At 46.4% G+C, this 23551-nt stretch overlaps 1 protein-coding gene across 1 annotated transcript in view; it reads left to right on the top strand.

Moving 5' to 3' along the window:
* The window catches only part of LOC137642060 (methylmalonic aciduria type A homolog, mitochondrial-like), a 34723-nt gene extending 13525 nt beyond the window's left edge, over positions 1–21198 (top strand). The window contains exon 2 of the mRNA XM_068374620.1: positions 19983–21198. Within this exon, the coding sequence (XP_068230721.1) occupies positions 19983–21019 (1037 nt within the window). The 3' untranslated portion in view covers positions 21020–21198. The remainder of the gene's footprint in view (positions 1–19982) is intronic.
* Positions 21199–23551: the final 2353 nt, after the last annotated feature.

Genomic DNA, 23551 nt, shown 5'->3' with positions numbered 1-23551 from the left:
CCTTATGGAAGACTATTCTGCCGATAAGTCCGTTGAGCCTAGCCGTTTATCTCATCGAAATCCTGGCTTTCAGCCACCCTAACGTTCCTTTGTGCGTCCTGTTGACGTTGGCGTAGCTAAGTCACGTCAGTCAGGTTGTTTAGAACCACACTCGATGCGGTCTCGTGTGGATTTTCAGCCACATTTGGACGTTAGGCCACTTGCTGATGCTCCTGTTGACGTTCAGGACGTTCGCTAACAATCGGAGTTGACTTGTTTTGACGCTGAGTGTCAACCTCCGCATTCTAGAGTTGTTTTGACTGCTCAGTCTAGGCGGTCAAAGCAGTCTCGAGTGGACGCTGTGCGTCCTCACGCACCTGTTGTTGTTGACAGTTCACAGACTGTCAAGCAGTTACATGACGTTGCGTCCTGGTCTCTCGCACCTGTTGTTGTTGACAGTTCACAGACTGTCAAGCAGTTACATGACGTTGCGTCCTGGTCCGCTACTAATGCACCAGTGCGTGTGGACTCTGCTTGTAAAGCATTGCCACCACGGTAGGTCTCTCCCTTGCTTGAGACTCAGCTATTATCGGACAAGGTTCCTTCAGATAAGGAAGTTGCTGTGATATTCCCTTGAGGACTCTGTCAGACGGAGAGGAGCCTAAAGCTGCTTAGCCCTCTATGGACTTTAAATAAATCATGCTGGTTTTTAAGGATCTTTGTCCGGATCTTTTTGTAACTGCTGCTCCTCGTTCGCCTAAACGTCAGAGCTTACACTAGGCCTAGCTACTTCGAAGCCGTTGTTTTATAAGCTAGTGCTCTCTCGCTCTCCTAGAGAGCTTTACGTTTGCTAGGCGACTGGTTTATCACCAGGAGGAGTTTGGGGGATACAGCCTTTGCTTTCCCTTCTTTTAAACTGGCTTATAGAGCGAGAGTCTGATATGACACGAGAGAAGTTCTCGGCTTGGGAGTTCCTGCCTCTGCCCAGATAGACTTCTCAAACCTCATAGACTCTCCCTGGCGCCTGGCCATGAGACGCTCCAAGATTTTACAGGTCAACTTCACAGCTGTTTTCGAGCCTTTGAAGTTTTGCTGTACAATTATGTCATGCATAAACAAGGCTTTCAGGGATGGGTCCAATGATCTGACAGCCACGTTCTCTGCAGGAACAAGTCCCTCAGGGATGGCTCCATGATTTGGCAGCCATGTTCACTGCAGGAGTACTTAAGAGGCAAGTGCGCTCAATGTGTTCATTGTCAAGACAAACTTCACGATGAAGTCTACCAGGCTGTCTTGACAGCATTTATGGAAGGCGACTGGATGGTCTCTCTCGACCTTCAGGAGGCATACTTCCACATTCTTATACACCCGGATTCCCAACCGTTTCTGAGGTTTGTTTACAGGAATGTGGGGTACCAGTTTCGAGCCCTGTGCTTTGGCCTCAGTCCTGCGCCTCTCGTGTTTACGAGGCTCATGAGGAATGTGGCAAAATCCCTCCATCTATTGGGGATCCGAGCCTCCCTGTACTTGGACGACTGGCTTCTCAGAGCATCGTCCAGCCTTATCTGTCTGCAGGATCTACATTGGACGTTGAGTCTGGCCAGGGAGTTGGGACTTGTGGTCAACCTAAAAGTCCCAACTGATCCCATCCCAGATTATTCTATTTTTGGGGATGGAGATTTGCAGTCAAGCCCTGCTCGAAGTCCAACTAATGCTGAAAAGAAAACGTTTATTCAGTCAGGAGTTGGAACAGTCTCGTAGGGACTCTCTCATCCCTGGAGCAATTTGTCTCACTAGGGAGACTACCCCTTCTGCCTCTCCGGTTCCATCTAGCCTCTCACTGGAACTAGGACAAGACATTAGAGACGGTATCATTCCCAGTCTCCGAACCAATAGAGGCATGCCTGAAATGGTGGGACAGCAATATCAGTCTGAGAGAGGGACTATCCCTAGCAGTCAAGAACCCAAACCACGTGTTGTCCTCAGACGCGTCGGGTTTGGGTTGGGGTGCGACCCTGGACGGTCGGGAATGCTCGGGTCTGTGGACCTCAAGTCAGAAGAGCATGCACATCAACGGCAAGGAGCTATTAGCAGTCCACTTGGCCTTGATGTTATTAGAAAGCGTCTTCGAAACTAAGTGGTAGAGGTCAACTCAGACAACACCACAACTTTGGCGTACATCTCCAAGCAAGGAGGCACACACTCCTTCACGCTGCTCGAGATCGCAAGGGACCTTCTCTTATGGTCAAGAATTCGAGGCATCTCCCTGTTGACGAGATTCATCCAGGGGGACTTGAACGTCTTGGCAGACTGTCTCAGTCGGAGGGGTCAGGTGATACCCACGGAATGGACCCTCCACAAGGACGTGGGCAAGAGTCTTTGGGCTACTTGGGGTCAACCCACCATAGACCTCTTTGCCTCCTCGTTGACCAAAAGGTTACCAATCTTTTGCTCTCCAGTCCTAGATACAGAAGCAATCTACATAGACGTGTTTCTACTGGATTGGTCTTTTATGGACTTATATGCATTCCCACCATTCAAGATAGTCAACAAGGTACTGCAGAGGTTCGCCTCTCACGGAGGGACAAGGTTGACGTTGGTTGCTACCCTCTGGCCCGCAAGAGAGTGGTTCACCGAGGTACTTCAATGGCTGGTAGACTTTCCAAGAAGTCTTCCTCTAAGGGTAGATCTGTTACGTCAGCCCCACGTAAAGAATGTCCATCAAAGCCTCCCCGCTCTTCGTCTGACTTCCTTCAGACTATCGAAAGACTCTCAAGAGCTAGAGGCTTTTCGAAGGAGGCAGTCAGTGCGATTGCAAGAGCTAGGAGAGCTTCTACCATTAGAGTACACCAGTCGAAGTGGGAAGTCTTTCGAGACTGGTGCAAGTCAGCATCTCTGTCCTCGTCCAGTACCTCTGTAGCCCAAATCGCAGATTTTCTTTTACATCTGAGAAAGGTTCGCTCCCTTTCAGCTCCCACGATTAAGGGCTACAGGAGCATGTTGGCTTCGGTCTTTCGACATAGAGGCTTAGATCTTTCCAACAATAAAGATCTCCAAGATCTCCTTAAGTCTTTCGAGACCTCTAAGGAACGTCGTTTGGCAACTCCTGGATGGAACTTAGACGTGGTCCTAAGGTTCCTCATGTCAGACAGGTTTGAGCCATTACATTCAGCCTCCCTGAAGGATCTCACCCTCAAGACACTTTTCCTAGTGTGCTTGGCTTCGGCTAAAAGGGTCAGTGAACTTCATGCCTTCAGTAAGAACATCGGCTTTTCTACAGAAAAAAGCCACTTGTTCACTTCAACTTGGTTTCCTGGCCAAAAATGAACTGCCTTCTCGTCCTTGGCCTAAATCTTTTGATATTCCTTGCTTATCAGAGATCGTAGGCAACGAACTGGAAAGAGTATTATGTCCTGTTAGAGCTCTTAAGTTCGATTTAGCTCGTACTAAGTCATTACGAGGGAAATCTGAGGCATTATGGTGCTCAGTTAAGAAACCTTCATTGCCTATGTCAAAGAATTCTTTGTCATTTTATCAGATTTTTTTAATACGAGAAGCTCATTCTCACTTGAATGAGAAAGACCGATGTTTGCTTAAGGTTAAGACGCACGAAGTTAGAGATATAATAACCTCCGTGGCCTTCAAGCAAAATAAATCTCTGCAAAGTATTATGGACGCGACTTTTTGGAGAAACAAGTCAGTGTTCGCGTCATTTTACTTAAAAGATGTCCAGACTCTTTACGAGGACTGCTACACACTGGGTCCATTCGTTGCAGCGAGTGCAGTAGTGGGTGAGGGTTCTACCACTACACTTCCCTAATTCCAATATCCTTTTAATCTGTCTCTTGAAATGTTTTTAATATTGTTTTATGGGTTGTTCGGAAGGCTAAGAAGCCTTTCGCATCCTGGTTGATTTGGCGGGTGGTCAAAGTCGTTTCTTGAGAGCGCCCAGATTAGGGGTTTGATGAGGTCCTGTTGTATGGGTTGCAGCCCTTGATACTTCAGCTCCTGGGAGTCTTTCAGCATCCTAAGAGGATCGCTGGGCTCCGTGAGGAAGACAGACTTACAAGGCAGAGTAATCGTCTAAGTCAACTTCCTTACCAGGTACCTATTTATTTTGGTTTTGTTATATTGATAACTGTCAAAATGAAAAAACCCTTAGCTTATACGCTGTAAACATAATTAACTCTGGTCTCTACCCACCTCCTTGGGTGTGAATCAGCTATTATATATTCACCGGCTAAGTTAAATATTTAAAAATGATATTTTAATTATAAAATAAATTTTTGAATATACTTACCCGGTGAATATATAAATTAAATGACCCTCCCTTCCTCCCCAATAGAGACACAGCGGGACGATAAGAATTGAAGGTTTTGTTTACATACAAGAGTGGTATCTGGCCGACAGTTGGCGCTGGTGGGCACACCCGCAACCTTCATAGCGATCGCTCGCGAGTTTTTTGAGTGTGTTTTCTGTCGAGCCGCAGAGTTGCAGCTATTATATATTCACCGGGTAAGTATATTCAAAAATTTATTTTATAATTAAAATATCATTTTTCTATCACATGCTGATCATACACTAAAATTTGGAAGAATCTTATAGGTACAGTACCCTTTTGTTATTTGGTAAATATGAAAATAATTTCCCAGATTGATGTAACTGGTGAAAATAACAAAATATTTCTACAGTACTAATGTATAAAAGGAATACAATATGGGAACTGAAGGTCCATGTTTTGATATTGCAATTTCAAAAACTAGCGTAAAATATGAAATTCTCATTCACTACTTCTTGTCACCCCTTATCATTGTCTGGGCATAACAAAGAAGCAAAAAATATCTTTTACTACATGCGCTATCTGTGCAAAATTAGATAGTAAATCCACATCTGGTAGTTTAGATTGAAAAACACACGCAAACAGCCTAAAATAAGGTACTGTACTAAATATCTCCTTTACCATTGTCCCATATACAGCACCTGTATTTCAATTACAAAAAAAGTAAAATTATGACCTTATGTCCATGGCTACCGCTGTACAGTACTATGATGTGACCTCTTGCTTATCAATTTCAATTTCCTTATTATCAAAGATTTTACATTATGAAGTTCAGGAGTCTTGATACACTGTACCAGGAAAGACCAGTTTACAGTAAATGGATTTTGTTTGGGTTTTGTAGTAATAAAAAAAAATCTACTGTTATTGTATTGCTTCATAATTCTACACCATATCGGTTTTGTTTTCCGGGTCTTGTGTTATGTCTGGACCTCCTTTGGCAAAATATAGGATTATTTTCTTAGCCTTTTTTGTATTGCTGCATACTGTATTTATTATAAAAAAAGATTGTTTTTAAATATTTAACTTAGCCGGTGAATATATATAGCTGCAACTCTGTTGCTCGACAGACAAAAAACTGTAAAAAAAACTCGCCAGCGATCGCTATACAGGTTGCGGGTGTGCCCATCAGCGCCAACTGTCGGCCAGATACCATACTCAATGTAAACAAAGACTCAATTTCTTCTCTGTCGACGTGTCGACAAGACGTACTTTTACTCGCTGTAGAACCTGGAGTTTTCTCAACATATTTGGTGAAGTACTTCATTTTGGTTTGAGCTTTTGCAGTGCAGGTGTTTTATCTTCATCTTAAATCTTGAACTCGTTTTGGATAGATTTAATTTTTGGTGACAAAGAGAGTATGGACTTTCTTTGACTTTTAAATGGCCGACCCTTCCCTTAGACGGAAGTGTGTTTAGGCTTTTAGTAATTATCTTATCACGTTATAAATTAATTATAGATTTTCCTCTATATATTTTATATCTCACCGCCTTTATTAGGCCTCTTCGATTAGCTTTCCATTTATAATAAACATAAAATATAATTGTTCCGTAACCGAAATACAAACCACGCTATTTACAAAGGGTTATTACTTTTAGCGTAGCTGAAATGGCGAGCCATTAGAATTAAACGAGGGTGTATTACCCCCGCGCTAGTTAGCGGGGGGGTAGGAGAGTGGTAGCTAGCTACCCCTCCTCCCCCTCACACACAGGTGAATACTCACTTTCACTTTTGGCTCGGACTGTGACAGACGTCTCTGTCTTGGTCCTCGCTTGGCAGCCATTGTCTGTTTTGTCTTTACTTAATCGCTTACTTTTCTTTTACTCTATATATATGTAAACATGTTTTCATGTTTGTATATATATTTGAGTATAGAAATAAGTAAGTTTCCTTTTCAGATGTGTGTGTGTAGTGTACGATATCTACGTGGAGGCCTCGGCAGTTAGGCCACCACGGCCTAATTTTATGGGTTGCGATCGAGTTTGACTTATGTCTTTCTCTCTCTCTCTCTCTTGAGGTCGTTCACCCTTTTACTACGTGTTACTACGCCCTTGTAGCTTCCTTCCCGTGTGGGTGGGGTTGCTACGCCGTACATTTTGTCTCAATTAGTTTATGAATCTAATTGTAGTTGTTAATTTTTCAGCTTGTAGAACGATTCCTTTCGGGGTTTTCGTTTTTTCTTTAGTGTTCATTCATTTTTAAATTACATAATTACATAGTTACATAATTATAATTGTTATAATTCTGTTTTGGTTACAGCTCTCCTTCCGCGAGTGTAAGTGGTTGTGAGGGCACGTGCCTGTTGTGTAATTCTTGTTCCTTTTCCTCGGGATTCCTCTTCGGAGCCTTCCCGGGGGAATGAATGTGTACTAATATTATTTGTTTTATTTTTTTACAGTTACCGATCTAGTTCGTTTCTGTAATATAGCAACGGTGTGAGCTGTCTGGTTGAGTCCTGGGGATTCGGCTGTTGCTGCCTCCCCCCTTGTATTGTCGTCAGGGGCGTGTCTCCTTCTACTGGTAGTACTCCCGTGTCGACGGACAGCTCTCCAGTTCATTTTAGAACAGTCAGGAGGCTTGCCTCCTTGGGCGGATAACTTTCCTTCCGAGGGAAGTTTTTTTCCTGTCCAGGCTTGAGCTTTTCCTCTTTTGGGGGGTTCTTCTCTTGCCTTTTTTTCGTGCGACTATGCTCTTGGTGCTGAGCGGTCGCACCTGCAGTTTCGCTCAAGGGGCTGGGCAACTGCAGGAGCTCCTCTTCGGAGGATTGCCCCTTTCAGGTCACTGGCTGACCAGTCTCTTCCACGAAGTGTTTCTCTTTCGTTCGCGAGAGAGTACACTCATAGAGACTCCTCTTCGGAGGTTTCTTCTGTTGCTGTTGCTGTTGGCCTCCCTCGCCGTAAGGCCCTCCGTCCGCCTCGTCGTAAGGGCCTCTCATCTCCCTATAAGGGTGCTTGAGGCGCCTTTTTGAATCTCCGTTTGCAGCCTACAACTTCTTTTTCTCGATCTTCCGTCTTGGTGCAGATGGACAGCAGTCTAATCTCGTCTTCCGACGGGCAACGGTCTTCCCGACGGACTACGGTCTTCCCGACGGACAGCGGTATTCCGACGGACATCAGTCTCCCGGCGGACAACGATCCCTTCGGGGCAAAGGGTTGCCCCCACGGGGGTTCTTCCCTTGCGTGTCAGGGTTTCCCTGCGCGCCCTTCTGTTCGTCAGCGCTCTCCTGTTCGTCAGCGCTTTCAAGATGATCTTCCCTGAGGTTCCTGTTACGTGCCCTGTGCGCCCACGTTCGCCCTCGCGATCTAGAACTTCGGTTCAGGTCGGGGTCAAGGACTCTTCTTCTTTGCGCAGGCTTCCACGCGTAGCCTGCTCGTCAGCGATCATCAGCTCGTCAGCGATCATCAGCTCGTCAGCGATCATCAGCTCGCCAGCGATCGTCAGCTCGTCAGCGATCATCAGCTCGCCAGCGATCTCCGGATCGCCCACGTGTGTTACAGCTGGCACGCCAACGTTCTCCAACACTTCTGAAGGAACATGGTTCGCCAGCTACTAGCTCAACTGCGGATGCTGATCGCCATCGCGCGACCCTCAACTGCAGATGCTGATCGCCATCGCGCGACCCTCAACTGCGGATGCTGATCGCCATCGCGCGACCCTCAACTGCGGATGCTGATCGCCATCGCGCGACCCTCAACTGCGGATGCTGATCGCCATCGCGCGACCCTCATTTACCTGCGCATGCTGCTCGCCATCGCACAACCCTGAACGATTGCCCGCTTACGCATGCTGCTCCTCATCGCACCACCCTGAACGATCGCCCTCCTGCAGATGCTGATCACCTGCAGATGCTGATCACCATCGCACCCTTTCACGCGATCATTCACCTGCGCATGCTGCTCGCCATCGCACAACCCTGCACGATTGCCCGCTTACGCATGCTGCTCCTCATCGCACAACCCTGAACGCTCGCCCTCTTGCGGATGCTGATCACCATCGCACCCTATCACGCGATCATTCACCTACACATGCTGCTCGCCATCGCTTTCCGCCAGCGATCTTCTTCACCTACGCGGCAGCACGATCCCTCGCCGTCACGCCCATTCGCCTGCGCGCCCGCGCGATCGCTCGCCTGCGCGCCCGCGCGATCGCTCGCCTGCGCGCCCGCGCGATCGCTCGCCTGCGCGCCCGCGCGATCGCTCGCCTGCGCGCCCGCGCGATCGCTCGCCTGCGCGCCCGCGCGATCGCTCGCCTGCGCGCCCGCGCGATCGCTCGCCTGCGCGCCCGCGCGACCATTCGCCTTTGCGCGACCGTTCGCCCTCGCGCGACCGTTCGCCCTCGCGCGACCATAGTTCGCGGCGAATTCCACAGCCGGTGGTAGCAGCAGGGACGCGTGCTCCTAGGCGGCACTCGGGATCACCTCCATCCAAGCACAGGTTGGTAGTGCAGGACGAAGACAGGTCAGTACAGCATTCTTCCCACCTTCTTTTCAGGCAGGAACCGTCGTGTCCTCTCCAAAGGATCGCCCGATCCCTTTCACCTTAGAGAGGATTTCGGACTCTGTGTCCTTGGAGCAGCAGACATGGTTTGATCCGCTGGCACGGGCGTTAATGAGGGTTATGAAACCAGCACTCACCGGCCAGGGTAACAAACCAGCGGCTGTCTCTCCTACGCTGAAGAGAAAGAGAGGAGTGGACTTCGTGGTGACTTCCCCCAGGGCGAAGTTGGTTCCCAAGAGGTCGGTCTCGAGGGTCCCCTCTCCTGCACGAGTACTCTCTCCTTCTCCCGCCCTGGAAGGATTTTTGGCGGGGGGGCTTTCCGTTGAAGATTTCTCCATCGGACAAGGGGTGACTGCTTACCTCTTCCTCTGGGAGCTTACCAGGTTCTTTCCCTCCTCGGTTACGGCCCGAGGTTTGGTTCAAGGAAGCTACAGGAAGATCAAGGGTACTTTCCTCCTCTCGAGCTCAGGCACCTTGGCCTTTCGTCGTTAAGTATCTACTTGCGGACAAGCTCGATGTTGTACCATCTGGACGCACTGACTGAAGGCTTCCTTCGGGTGTCTCATCTGTGGAGGTCAACGACCTCAGACACCCTTCCATCCTTGAGAAGAGTTTTGTCTTTGCCCAAGGATAGAGACTTAAACATCTGCTGTGCGGAGTAAATCGACTTCCGGTTTCACTCCTCCAAGGCGCTTTCTTCCAGACTCTGCAGGGCTCCAGCTCCCTTTTCTTTCAACCACGTCGGCCTAAGTTATCGGCTACGACAACTGGGACAAGGTGTCCAATTGCAGTTTCCTCCTGTCAGGAACAGAGGGCACGGGAGACTCCCCCGGGGGGGCATAGTCCTAAAAGGAGTTCACGAACTCTAGGATTGCAGGATTTTTCGCTGGGAGGATGCTTAAGGTTACTCATCCGAATGACGGCTTCCCGATGCCCATTCCCGTACAATCTCTGTGAGTAGCCAAGGATATCGCGCCTGCCGTCTCTGTCAGCGAATTCAGTGTCTCTGAACCTCTATGCCATAGCATCAGCAGAGTTGCCCGGTTGGGCAGAATGATCCATACCTTAGGCGAAGGTCTTCCTTAGGATCATCGACGGCTTCACCCCCGGCCCCCTCAGTCGATCCTTTCTTGTAAGGAAGGATCTGAGAGGGGATGTCCATAGTCGACCTCTCAGCCCTGATCAAGTTTGTCGAACAAACTTCGGCCAGCGTAGACCAGCAGAATCGATCAGACTGGTAACGAGGCGACAGGACTCCTTTAACCCTGGATCGGAAGGACGGGTACTTTCAGTTTCCATTCCATCCATCTTCCAGGGTGCTCGTCGAATTCAGCCTAAACTGCAAGTATTCCTGCTTATGATGCAGTGCGGCTATCCCGCCGTGGCATAGCAGGTTTGTTTCCCCAGAGAACTCTCCCTGCCTTCCTCTTGGCCGCTCAGGTGCAGACTTCCGCCTCCTCTGCTGTTTGGAGGGCTGGTCAACTCCGGTAGGCTCGGGTTTCGACCTTCTTCAGCGCCGGGAAAAGCTTCCGAATGCTGACCATGAGTGTGGGCTCATGGTATTTTGCTTGGAGCCTTCTCTTCCTCTGCCTCAACATCTGGAGTATCTGGCCATGATATTGAGTCAACCGCCTTACCACGTTGGAAACCCCGCTTCTCGTCCGTCCAGCGAGGTTAAGCAACGTCGGTACTTGGATGGGTGACCACCTGGGGACGCCAGATTCTGTTACCACATCCTCCGAGCCTTCCTTTCGGTTGACTGTGGCAAGACTGAGGAGAGTCGCAGTACCTGTTCTCAGTCAAGCAGAGTTTTCAGCCCTACCTTGGAACGTTTCCTAGTTCTTCTTTCCTCATTGACCCGTTTATAGTCCGAACGGTCGCCTCAGGATAAGTTCCATGTGGGGCGATCCAAGTTCCGGTGGCTTCAGGCAATGTTTAACCGGACTCCCTGGCCCTATGGGACCAGCGGAACTATTAAACCTGCAATGGGTGTTGACCTATGGAGCCTCTTGATGGTAGTGGATATTCTCGTCCTTTCCCCACATTCTTGATGCGGTTCTCGGACTCGTCAAAGGAAAGGGGGGGGGGGGGGGGGCATGTTCCGGTCCAGGCCTATGATCAAGACCTGAAGGATACCTCTCCATCATTCAGGCAGGCTTAAGGGCCTTAGTCTGGCCCCTCTTCAGATCCTACCGCTCCTGCCAAGTCGCCCCGTTGCGTGTCGACTTCATGCTAACCAGCAGGGGACGCATTTTCACACCTTCACATCTTGCAGTAGAGATACCGGGATGATTGAGATTCTCTCAATTCCACCATCGGCTCTCTCATTCCAGGCAGGGGAATGTTTCTCTCAGACTATTCGAGCAGAGCCTCATAGAGAGAGTGTACCTAGGGGTCTTTGACCTTGGGTAACCAGCAAGTGCTGGTCTGGGGGACCTGATCGCGACAGCTTGGAACCTCAAGCTTCCGCTAGTTTTCCCCCCAGTCTCAGACCCCGAGACTCTGGCAAGATGCATTCCGGTGATGGTGGGACAACTTCGACGCCTGCGTCTTCCCTCCTTTTTATCTGCGGACAATGGGTCTCAACAAAACCAGGTTGTCTGTCAACCTTTCAATGGGAGAGCTCCACTGGGACTATGCGCAGAACGGTTTCTGGACCCTCTGCTTCCCCTGACGGAACTCCCGGGAGAGCTTCTCCCACGGCGCAGACTACTCAAGCAACCACACTGCGACATCTCTCCCGAACCGGGGCGTCGCTTCGGCTTCATGCCTGGAGACACTACGCTTCCTCCTCTAGAAGAGACAACCCGCTACAGTCGCGGTACGGAGGTCGCGTCATCTGCGATAGTCATCCACAGGGGTCTCCCAGGCAAAGTGAAGAGTCTAAGGTGGTTGGTGCCGTGGGAGATATACCTCTTCCCGTGAGGCCTCTTCTCCAGCAATAACGGTCTTATTGCCTTTCGGCGGGAGGAAACTCCTTTCCGCTCTTGGCAATGAAGCCTGTCGCTCAGCCTTTCCCTGACCTTCAGGCTTAAAGGAATAACTTTTTCCTGCCCGCTGGATCTATCCTCGCTCATGCGAAGCTACGATCGTCCCTGCCCTAGTCGGAGGAAGACCTCCAACTTGGAGCATGGCTCGGACTTTTAGTCCTTTAAGAGATCTTCTCAAGACCCTTTTACGACAGGCCTCGGATTGTATTCCGCCTTGGGTCTTCTGCTCACTCTGGCCACGGCCAGTGTGTAAGCAATCTTCTTGGTCTCTTACTACTCCCCCCCTTTCTAAGGAAGAGGGGAAGGCAACATTCAGGCTCGCTCCTGAGTTGTTGGCTAGACTCAGAATCTGAGGGTCCCGACCCTTCGGTCCGATTCATTCAAGATTTTGAGTCTCCATTCTGTGTCTGATGTCCCAAGACCTTCTCTTTCTTGCCAGTACAGGAATCGAGAGGTTAGCGCTGGGAACAGCTGCAGTTTGGCCTCAGTTGCAGCCGATTTGGGAACACAAGGAGGACATGGGGGGAGAGTCACCAGTATACCTCTTCAGCCCGGACTCAAGGACATTCATCTCGACCTGTCTTCAGACCCTCCCCCGTCACGTCGCCCTACAGCACGATGTTGGATACATCGCAACGTCCCTCGCCTTCGAGTAATACTACTCTGTGACGCAGGTGCTACAAGCTGGAGTCTGGAAGCGTCTGATGACCTTCGCAGCCCGCTTCCTGCAGGGCGTGACCCACAGGAGTCTCGATACGTTTTCTATCGCTCTGTGGTGGCTACACAACAGCTGGTCTAACCTCAGGCTCCTTTTTGGACAGGTAGCAGAAGGTTGAGGGCATTGTTATCAGGTTTTAGTCTGCATGAACGAAAGAAGTATGTCTGGCCCTTACTTCTTTCTTCATCATCCCCTCTACGGGGAAGCAGCATCCTGGTCTCTGCATAGCTGACCTCGAACCTCTGCAGGTAAACCATGCTTCCTTGTGTTCCGAGTATTGAGTCAATACTGTCGCGTCCCCCATACCCTGACGAGGTGGTATTGGGAACGTCCTAACCCAGAGTTCCTTCTGGAACTCCAGGTCAACTGCCTAAGACGGGTCACACTTCTTCCTTCACACACAAGCTTACGTAGGCCACATGGTTCCTTGCGGTGCAAGGAACTTGTGAGGTGCAGGGACTCCTTTTCTCGAGTGCGACTCACTCGGATTCTGAGTCCCCGGGTAAAGCCAAAGCCAGTATGGCTGGGGACTTTCCACCCTTCCTAAGGGATAAGTCACCCTTTGTAAATAGCGTGGTTTGTATTTCGGTTACGGAACAAATGACAAATTCGAAGATAATTTGTATTTTTCCTAACCATACAAACCTTAGCTATTTACACATATTTGCCCGCCAGCCCTGTCCCCCAAGACAAGTCCTACCTCTAAGTGAAAGTGAGTATTCACCTGTGTGTGAGGGGGAGGAGGGGTAGCTAGCTACCACTCTCCTACCCCCCCGCTAACTAGCGCGGGGGTAATACACCCTCGTTTAATTCTAATGGCTCGCCATTTCAGCTACGCTAAAAGTAATAACCCTTTGTAAATAGCTAAGGTTTGTATGGTTAGGAAAAATACAAATTATCTTCGAATTTGTCATATTTTAATGTTTTGTTTATATGCGACCTTTCCTGAGAGTAGGCGGTCCTAACTTGGAAACCGAAGTTAAACAACGTTGAGCCCTTTCAATCGTAAATAGCTTTTAAAGAGCTAATGATTTAAAACTTTTTAAATGAATATTTTTAATAAATATTTTATGAAAGAATTTCTTTGAATAGTCTTCGTACTGTTTTCAAAGATGAACTAACGTTTAGTTTATTTATGCTACGCAGTTTGCGCTCTATCGTTACGATAGAGAGAGAGAGTATCACGGTTTCACTTTGCAGAAAGAGTAAATCGATTCTGACGTTTTGTTCATTCTTCTTTCAAAGCTTAAATGTTTTAAATTCTATTTTAAAGGAACTTTTTAATTGAAAAACCTTTCAGTTTTTTCCTTTGGTCAAATAACATTTTTTTTTTTTTTGACGAAATGTAGTTGGGCTCTTCTCTTAGGTGCGAAATCAAGAGAGAAAGAGAGAGAGAGATAGAGACGGAGGGAGAGAGTAGAGAAAACGTTCCGTTCAAGCGGGTAACGTTGTTCTCGAGTTACTCTCGTCCCTAGTCTCTGTACGGGGAGAAAGGATAAAACGTTTTTAGTTTTTTCTCGTCCCCAGGCAATGTACGGTGAGAGATTGAAAACGTAGTTTTGAATGAACTAGTGTTTCTTCTCTTCCCCAGCCACTGAATTTTTTTTTTATCTTAAAAGATGTTTACTGTTTTTTTTTTTGCTGGTATTAATGTGCTTGCATTATACGACTGATTTCGCATTTACTACCTTTTGATGAGGGTAGAATTGCGTGCTTCAGGTAGAAATCAGTAAAAGTTTCGATTTCAGTGAAATAAGTGCAAAACAGAAAATCAAAGTGATAAAGTGATATTGCGCAAAGTGTTACAGTGTTGCGTCCGAGGGTTCGTCTGTTCGTGCCTGTCGTTCACCTAGTCCGGGACCTCTTGCAAGCTCCCAAGCCCAAGGGAGAAGTAATGTCGTACGACTTATGGGTTCGAGAGGCCTTGATCAGCGAACAGACGTTTCCCTCTATGGTATCGGGTGTATCTTACCAAGATCTCCCCTACCATAAGGCGAGAGAGACAATTTTCTCCTCGTCATCCGAAGGCTTTTCGCATAAGAAACCTGAAACAAGGTTTCGAGGCCCTTAAGCGAAAGTCAGTCCTTTCAGGACAGGTCCAGCGTCCTGGTTGCAGCCATTAGGACAGCTCTGACCCTATGCAGTCATCGGAAAACTGCTCGCCGCCTAACAAAAGCGTAACACAGACTCCGAGAGTCTTTTTTGTTGGCAAAGTGTTGCGGTCACAGACGTTACCCTCGTCTCTTACCGCAACCATTTCCGTTGATCCTAAATGGGTTGTACGGCAAGACATGCAGAATAAGCTTGCCTCCCTGATGGAAGACTATTCTGCCGATTAGTCCGTTGAGCCTAGCCATTTATCTCATCGAGATCCTGGCTTTCAGCCAACCTAACGTTCCTTTGTGCGTCCTGTTGACGTTGGCGTAGCTAAGTCCCGTCAGTCAGGTTGTTTAGAACCACACTCGATGCGGTCTCGTGTGGATTTTCAGCCACATTTGGACGTTAGGCCACTTGCTGATGCTCCTGTTGACGTTCAGGACGTTCGCTAACAATCGGAGTTGACTTGTTTTGACGCTGTGCGTCAACCTCCGCATTCTAGAGTTGTTTTGACTGCTCAGTCTAGGCAGTCAAAGCAGTCTCGAGTGGACGCTGTGCGTCCTCACGCACCTGTTGTTGTTGACAGTTCACAGACTGTCAAGCAGTTACATGACGTTGCGTCCTGGTCTCTCGCACCTGTTGTTGTTGACAGTTCACAGACTGTCAAGCAGTTACATGACGTTGCGTCCTGGTCCGCTACTAATGCACCAGTGAGTGTGGACTCTGCTTGTAAAGCATTGCCACCACAGTAAGTCTCTCCCTTGCTTGAGACTCAGCTATTATCGGACAAGGTTCCTTTAGATGAGGAAGTTGCTGTTCCCCCTCCTACTGATATTCCCTTGAGGACTCTGTCAGACGGAGAGGAGCCTAAAGCTGCTTAGCCCTCTATGGACTTTAAATAAATCATGCTGATTTTTAAGGATCTTTGTCCGGATCTTTTTGTAACTGCTGCTCCTCGTTCGCCTAAACGTCAGAGCTTACACTAGGCCTAGCTTCTTCGAAGCCGTTGTTTATAAGCTAGTGCTCTCTCGCTCTCCTAGAGAGCTTTATGTTTGCTAGGCGACTGGTTTATCACCAGGAGGAGTTTGGGGGATACAGCCTTTGCTTTCCCTTCTTTTAAACTGGCTTATAGAGCGAGAGTCTGATATGACACGAGAGAAGTTCTCGGCTTGGGAGTTCCTGCCTCTGCCCAGATAGACTTCTCAAATCTCTTAGACTCTCCCTGGCGCCTGGCCAGGAGACGCTCCAAGATTTTACAGGTCAACTTCACAGCTGTTTTCGAGCCTTTGAAGTTTTGCTGTACAATTATGTCATGCATAAACAAGGCTTTCAGGGGTGGCTCCAATGATCTGACAGCCACGTTCTCTGCAGGGAAAAGTCCCTCAGGGATGGCTCCATGATTTGGCAACCATGTTCACTGCAGGAGTACGTAAGAGGCAAGTGCGCTCAATGTGTTCATTGTCAAGACAAACTTCACGATGAAGTCTACCAGGCTGTCTTGACAGCATTTATGGAAGGCGACTGGATGGTCTCTCTCGACCTTCAGGAGGCATACTTTCACATTCCTATACACCCGGATTCCCAACCGTTTCTGAGGTTTGTTCACAGGAATGTGGGGTACCAGTTTCGAGCTATCGGAGATCAGAGCCTCCCTGTACTTGGACGACTGGCTTCTCAGAGCCTCTTCCAGTCGTCGCTGTCTGAAGGATCTCAAGTGGACTCTAGATCTGACCAAGGAATTGGGACTCCTAGTCAATTTGGAAAAGTCGCAGCTGGTCCCATCCCAAACTATTCTGTATTTAGGGATGGAGATTCACAGTCTAGCTTTTCGGGCTTTTCCGTCGGCCCCCATAATAGATCAAGCCCTGCTATCCATCCAGAAGATGCTTAAGAAGGAACGCTGCTCAGTCAGGCTGTGGATGAGTCTGATAGGGACGCTGTCATCCCTGGAACAATTTGTATCACTAGGAAGACTACACCTCCGTCCTCTTCAATTCCATCTGGCTTTTCACTGGAAAAAGGACAAGACGCTAGAGGCGGTCTCGATCCCGATTTCCGGAAAGATAAAGTCTTGTCTGACTTGGTGGAAGGACAATGTCAACCTAAGAGAGGGTCTTCCCCTGGCTGTTCAGACTCCCAACCACGTTCTCTTCTCGGACGCATCGGACTTGGGCTGGGGCGCGACACTGGACGGTCGGGAATGCTCAGGTCTGTGGAACTCGAGTCAGAGGAGCATGCATATCAACTGCAAGGAGCTGTTGGCAGTTCATCTGGCCTTGAAAAGCTTCGAGTATCTCCTTCGAGGCAAAGTGGTGGAAGTAAACTCGGACAACACCACGGCCTTGGCGTACATCTCCAAACAAGGAGGTACCCACTCACTGACGTTGTACGAGATCGCAAGGGACCTGCTCATCTGGTCAAAAGGTCAAGACATCTCCCTAGTAACGAGGTTCATCCAAGGCGACTTGAACGTCATAGCAGATTGTCTCAGTCGGAAAGGGCAAGTAATTCCAACCGAATGGACCCTCCACAAGGATGTGTGCAAGAGACTTTGGGCCACTTGGGGTCAACCAACCATAGATCTCTTTGCAACCTCGCTGACCAAGAGGCTTCCAATCTATTGCTCCCCAGTCCCAGACCCAGCAGCAATACATATAGATGCCTTCCTCCTAGATTGGTCACATCTGGATCTCTACGCATTCCCACCGTTCAAGATTGTCAACAAGGTACTGCAGAAGTTCGCCTCTCACGAAGGGACAAGGTTGACGTTAGTTGCTCCCCTCTGGCCCGCGAGAGAATGGTTCACCGAGGTACTTCGATGGTTAGTAGACTTTCCCAGAAGTCTTCCTCTAAGGGTAGACCTTCTACGTCAGCCACACGTAAAGAAGGTACACCAAAGCCTCCACGCTCTTCGTCTGACTGCCTTCAGACTATCGAAAGACTCTCGAGAGCTAGAGGCTTTTCGAAGGAGGCAGCCAGTGCGATTGCTAGAGCAAGGAGAGCGTCTACCATTAGAGTCTACCAATCGAAGTGGGAAGTCTTCCGAGACTGGTGCAAGTCAGTTTCTGTATCCTCGACCAGTACCTCTGTAGCTCAAATAGCTGATTTTCTCTTATACCTGAGAAAAGGACGATCCCTTTCAGCTCCCACTATCAAGGGCTACAGAAGCATGTTGGCATCGGTCTTCCGGCATAGAGGCTTAGATCTTTCCAACAATAAAGATCTGCAAGACCTCCTTAAGTCTTTTGAGACCACCAAGGAGCGTCGTTCGGCTACCCCTGGATGGAATTTAGACGTGGTACTAAGATTCCTCATGTCAGACAGGTTTGAGCCGTTACAATCAGCCTCCCTGAAAGATCTCACTCTTAAGACTCTTTTCCTGGTATGCTTAGCCTCGGCTAAAAGAGTCAGTGAGCTTCATGCCTTCAGCAAGAACATCGGATTTTCGTCGGAAAAAGCTACTTGTTCGCTGCAACTTGGTTTTCTAGCCAAAAATGAGCTGCCTTCTCGGCCTTGGCCTAAATCTTTCGATATTCCCAGCTTATCGGAGATCGTAGGCAATGAACTAGAAAGAGTCTTATGCCCTGTTAGAGCTCTTAAGTTCTATTTAAAGCGTACTAAACCTTTACGAGGCCAATCTGAAGCTTTATGGTGTTCAGTTAAGAAACCATCCTTGCCTATGTCAAAGAATGCTTTGTCATACTTTATCAGATTGTTAATACGAGAAGCTCATTCACATCTGAGTGAGGAAGACCGAGCTTTGCTTAAGGTGAAGACGCACGAAGTTAGAGCTGTAGCAACTTCCGTGGCCTTTAAGCAAAATAGATCTCTGCAAAGTATAATGGACGCAACCTATTGGAGAAGCAAGTCAGTGTTCGCGTCATTTTACTTGAAAGATGTCCAGTCTCTTTACGAGAACTGCTACACACTGGGACCATTCGTAGCAGCGAGTGCAGTAGTGGGTGAGGGCTCAACCACTACAATTCCCTAATTCCATATCCTTTTAATCTGTCTCTTAAAATGTTGTTTTTTTATGGGTTGTCCGGAAGGCTAAGAAGCCTTTCGCATCCTGGTTGATTTGGCGAGTGGTCAAAGTCATTTCTTGAGAGCGCCCAGATTAGGGGTTTGATGAGGTCCTGTTGTATGGGTTACAGCCCTTGATACTTCAGCTCCTAGGGGTCTGTCAGCATCCTAAGAGGATCGCGAGGCTCCGTAAGGAAGACGTACTTATAAGGCAGAGTAATCGTCTAGGTCGACTTCCTTACCAGGTACCTATTTATTTTGCTTTTGTTATTTTGATAACTTCTAAAATGAAATAAAAACTCTTAGCTCATAAGATGTTAACATATTTAACTGGTCTCTACCCACCACCCTGGGTGTGAATCAGCTATATATATTCACCGGCTAAGTTAAATATTTAAAAATATTTTAATTATAAAATAAATTTTTGAATATACTTACCCGGTGAATATATAAATTAAACGACCCTCCCTTCCTCCCCAATAGAGACGCAGTGGGATGAGAAGAAATTGAGTCTTTGTTTACATTGAGTATGGTATCTGGCCGACAGTTGGCGCTGATGGGCACACCCGCAACCTGTATAGCGATCGCTGGCGAGTTTTTTTTACAGTTTTTTGTCTGTCGAGCAACAGAGTTGCAGCTATATATATTCACCGGGTAAGTATATTCAAAAATTTATTTTATAATTAAAATATAATTTTTGTTATATCCTTTTCTGTTGAGAATAATATGCTGATACTGTACACTGATGACTTATTGTTTTGTGGAGAATTTAACCCTGCAATACAAATGTAATTATTATAAACTGAAAACATGCCATTTATCCCTGTCAGTTAAAGGAATTTACTCAACCTTTTTTTTTTTTTTTTTTTTAAGATATTTCTTTTCTTTATACTCTTCATTCTTAGACAGCAACTTGTAAAGTACAAACAAACCTTAATTTTTATACAGTATTGATCTTTTGTTACATTTTTCATTGTTCTGTTTGTGAAATAGACTTTTTGCAATGTTTACATGTACCCGTGGTAAGCAAAACTATATTCTAAATGTACAATTAATCATTGATCAGATACGAGGGGATGTACAATTTTTTTTTGATGAAGGTGATAGGGTAGCGATAATACAGATTTTGTTGTAATTTGCTGTGAATATGATAGCTACATTTTATGCAGTTAACCCTTTGATTCTGAGACTGATAAATTTGCATATACAGTACTCTTCAAAAGATTTTATAATTTCCATAAAATGAAAGTGAAAGTGGCTCATTATTGTTAATAATCAAGTTTAGCATAGCCTAAGATTAAGGGTTTTTAAATCACCGATAATAAATCTGTCCTGCTTGACAGGGACAGTTGATCCCCTGGTTCAGCGGTTACTTGAAGGATTGCGAAGTGGCCAACGTGCAAGTTTGGCTGAAGCTATCACTCTTGTTGAAACATCACATCCCAAGAAGAAGATCCTTGCAAGACATTTGTTAACTAACGTGTTACAGGATGCTCAAAATTCTCATTATTTGCGTGGGCACAAGGCTTTCAGTTTTCGGCTTGGTTTGTCAGGACCCCCGGGAGCAGGAAAGTCAACATTTATTGAGACATTTGGAAAGTTTTTAACAGGGATGGGCAAAAAAGTTGCAGTTCTAACAGTTGACCCTTCTTCTGTCAGAACTGGAGGGTCACTGCTAGGAGATAAGACAAGAATGCCAGAATTGTCTCGAGATATGAATGCTTACATCAGACCCTCTCCATCACGTGGTCACTTGGGTGGTGTTACTCGTTCAACTAATGAAGCGGTTGTGTTGTGCGAAGCTGCTGGCTATGATATTGTGATTATTGAAACTATAGGCGTTGGTCAAAGTGAATTTTCTGTAGTTGACATGGTTGATCTGTTTACGTTAGTTATTCCGCCAGGCGGTGGTGATGAGTTGCAAGGCCTTAAAAAAGGCATTATGGAAATGAGTGATTTAGTTGTTGTTAATAAAAGTGATGGGGATTTGGTACCTGCTGCTAGACGTATGCAGTATGAGTACATATCTGCTCTTAAATTTGTTCCTCCAAAAAATAAGTATTGGAAAACTCCAGTTAAACGTATATCTTCTGTGACTGGGGAAGGAATTTCAGAACTCTGGGCTCTTATGCAAAACTATCATAAAATAATGGAAGAGAGCGGGGAATTAATTAGGCGTCGTCAGTCACAGCGCTGTGCCTGGTTGTGGACACACCTTAAAGAAAATCTGATAAATTCCTTTTTAGAATTTCCTGAAATCAAGGAAAAGTTGAAGAAAATTGAATATGAAGTTATGAATGGTGTCATATCTCCAGGTGATGCAGCTGATGTGCTCCTTCAAGAGTATCTTAACAAACACCTTCGCCAGGAAAATATTTGAAATATTCTTTCGTAGTACTTGCTGTGTGTGCAATACTGGTAATTGAAATTATATCTTGTAGGACTCAAATACAGTATTATGGGTAATAGCCAGTCATTCCTAAGTGCTTGAATATTTTATTATATTTTAGTTCTCATCAGATTTATCATAGATTAAATAAAGCTTGTATTCTTGGAACATGCAGTATATTATTTATAATCCTTAAACAGTCAAGTCTTAGAATTCAGAATACTGTATAGTAATGAATACAGTACATTACTCAACCAATACATTACAGTATATAGGAGGTTATCCTTTTTATCGTTATTATCCATAAGCATTCCCTTGCAAATATAATCCAATATTTTACATACAGGGGTTGGAAAGGAACTGTTTATCATTCAAAGTTGAAGTTAACTGAGTTTAGCCAAACCTAATCTAAATGAAAAGGTTAACACACCATCTTGCAGACCTTTAGTAAATCATTCTTTCCACACGTTGAGTTGCAAGGCTACATGCTTCTCTGTGAAATGGGTAACATTAGTTTTCAATATTAAACTTACCCGATAATCATGTAGCTGTCAACTCCGTTGCCCGACAGAATTCTACGGAAGGGATACGCCAGCGATCGCTATACAAGAGGGGGGTGTACTCACAAGCGCCACCTGTGGCCAGGTACTGCAGTACTTCTTGTTGACACCACTTCAATTTTTCCTCTGTCGTGCTTCCGGCAAGACGTTCATGGATATGCTTATAATTTTGGAGTCTTATTCACGGTTTTTGGTGAAGTATTGCTCTAAGATTTCAGCTTTCGCTATTCAGGAAGTTTTATTATTAGCTTAGCTAGCTTTTGGAATTAATTTGATTAATTATGGTGACGAAGAGAGTATGAACTCTCTTTCACCTTTAAATGGCCGACCCTTCCCTTAGACGGAAGTGTTGGTGTCTAAGAGAGTATAGACTCTCTTTCTTAATTTTGCTTAACAAAAGTTATAGATTTATTTTTTATCTCTCCGCCTTTTATAGGCCTCTTCGATTAACTTCCTTTTATTATAAACTTATTAAAATTAATTTTTATATTTGTTTATATTCGACCTTTCCTAATAGTAGGCGGTCTTTTCTTGGTACCGAAGTTAATTAACATTGAGCCCGTCATTTCGGTTTTACCTGTTAACATATTATGCTATTTTAATGTTTTTGAAAGAATTTCTTTGATAGTCTCGTACTGTTTTCAAGTTGAACTAACGTTTTGTTTTGTCTCTGCAGTTGTTGACGTTCAGAACGTTCAACTTGCGCTCTATCGTTACGATAGAGAGAGAATTTTCACGGTGTCACGTTGCAGTAAGAGTAACCGTTTCTAACGTTTTGTTCATTCTTTCTTAGCTTAATGGTTTTATTTCTAATAAAGGAACTTTTTATTTGGGAAATATTTCAGTTTTTTTCCTTTAACAATAATATGTTTTAACGATATATATGATTGGGCTCTTCTCTCAGGTTCTAAGTCAAGAGAGAGAGAGAGAGAGAGATAGAGACGGAGGGAGAGAGAGCTGGATAAACGTTTCGTTCAAGCGAGTAACGTTGTTATCGTTTTTGCTCTTCTCCCTAGTCTCTTTAGGGGAAGAAGGTAAACGTTTCATGAGTTTTATTCTTGTTCTCAAGCTTTATGCGGTGAGAGATTTTAAACGTAGTTATTTGATCTAGTGTTTAGTCTCTTTCCAGCCACTGAATTAGTTATCTTTCATTAGATTTTTCTGTTACATTGTAATTCTGTTTTCGCAATTACTAACTTTTAAGGAAGGATAGAATTGCGTGTTTCAGGTACAAACCACTTAAAGTTTCGAGTTCAGTGAAATAAGTGCAAACAGAAAATCAAAAGTGATAAGTGATTAGCGCAAAGTGTGTCAGTGTTGTGCGTGAGGGTACTTCTGTGCGTGCCAGTCGTCCTCCCAGTCCGGGACCTCTTGCAAGCTCCCAAGCCCAGGGGAGAAGCAATGTCGAAGGGCAAAAGGGTTCGGCAGGCCTTGATCGGCGCACAGAAGTATCCTCGGTGGTTGCGGGCGTGTCTTACAGAGACCGTCACTCCCACCCGCAGACGATTGAGCCCGTCTTTTACTCGTCTGCAGAAGAAATGTCAGGGAGAAAACGCTGGACTCAGGTCTCAAGACTTCTCAAACGCAAAGTCCAGACCTCTAGAGTTCTACAACCTGGTTGCAGTCATTGGATTAGCTCTGACTCTCCGCAGTCATCAGGTGACTGCACACCTCCTAAGAGAGGTAAGGTGATGCCGCAACAGACCTCATCTTCTGTTAAGGCTTTGCCTCAGCAGACCTTAGCGTCTGTCGACCCCAAGATGACTTTGCTGCAGTCCATGCAGTCACAGCTTGCGGTCTTAATGCGTGAGTGTCAGGCTGAGAAGGTTACACCTCCTCCTGCGATCGCTCCGCCTCACCGCAGTCCAGTCTGCCAGGCGTACGAAGTTGAGGTTCCTCAGGATACCTTACCGCATACTGAGTTGCCAGTTACCAGCGGTGTGCAGCAACCTCCGCCTTCCTT

Source organism: Palaemon carinicauda, chromosome 6 (genome assembly GCF_036898095.1).
Source record: "Palaemon carinicauda isolate YSFRI2023 chromosome 6, ASM3689809v2, whole genome shotgun sequence".
In the NCBI taxonomy this organism is placed as follows: domain Eukaryota; kingdom Metazoa; phylum Arthropoda; class Malacostraca; order Decapoda; family Palaemonidae; genus Palaemon; species Palaemon carinicauda.
Note: the sequence above shows the minus strand (reverse complement) of the source record. Positions and strands in the feature narration are given on the sequence as shown.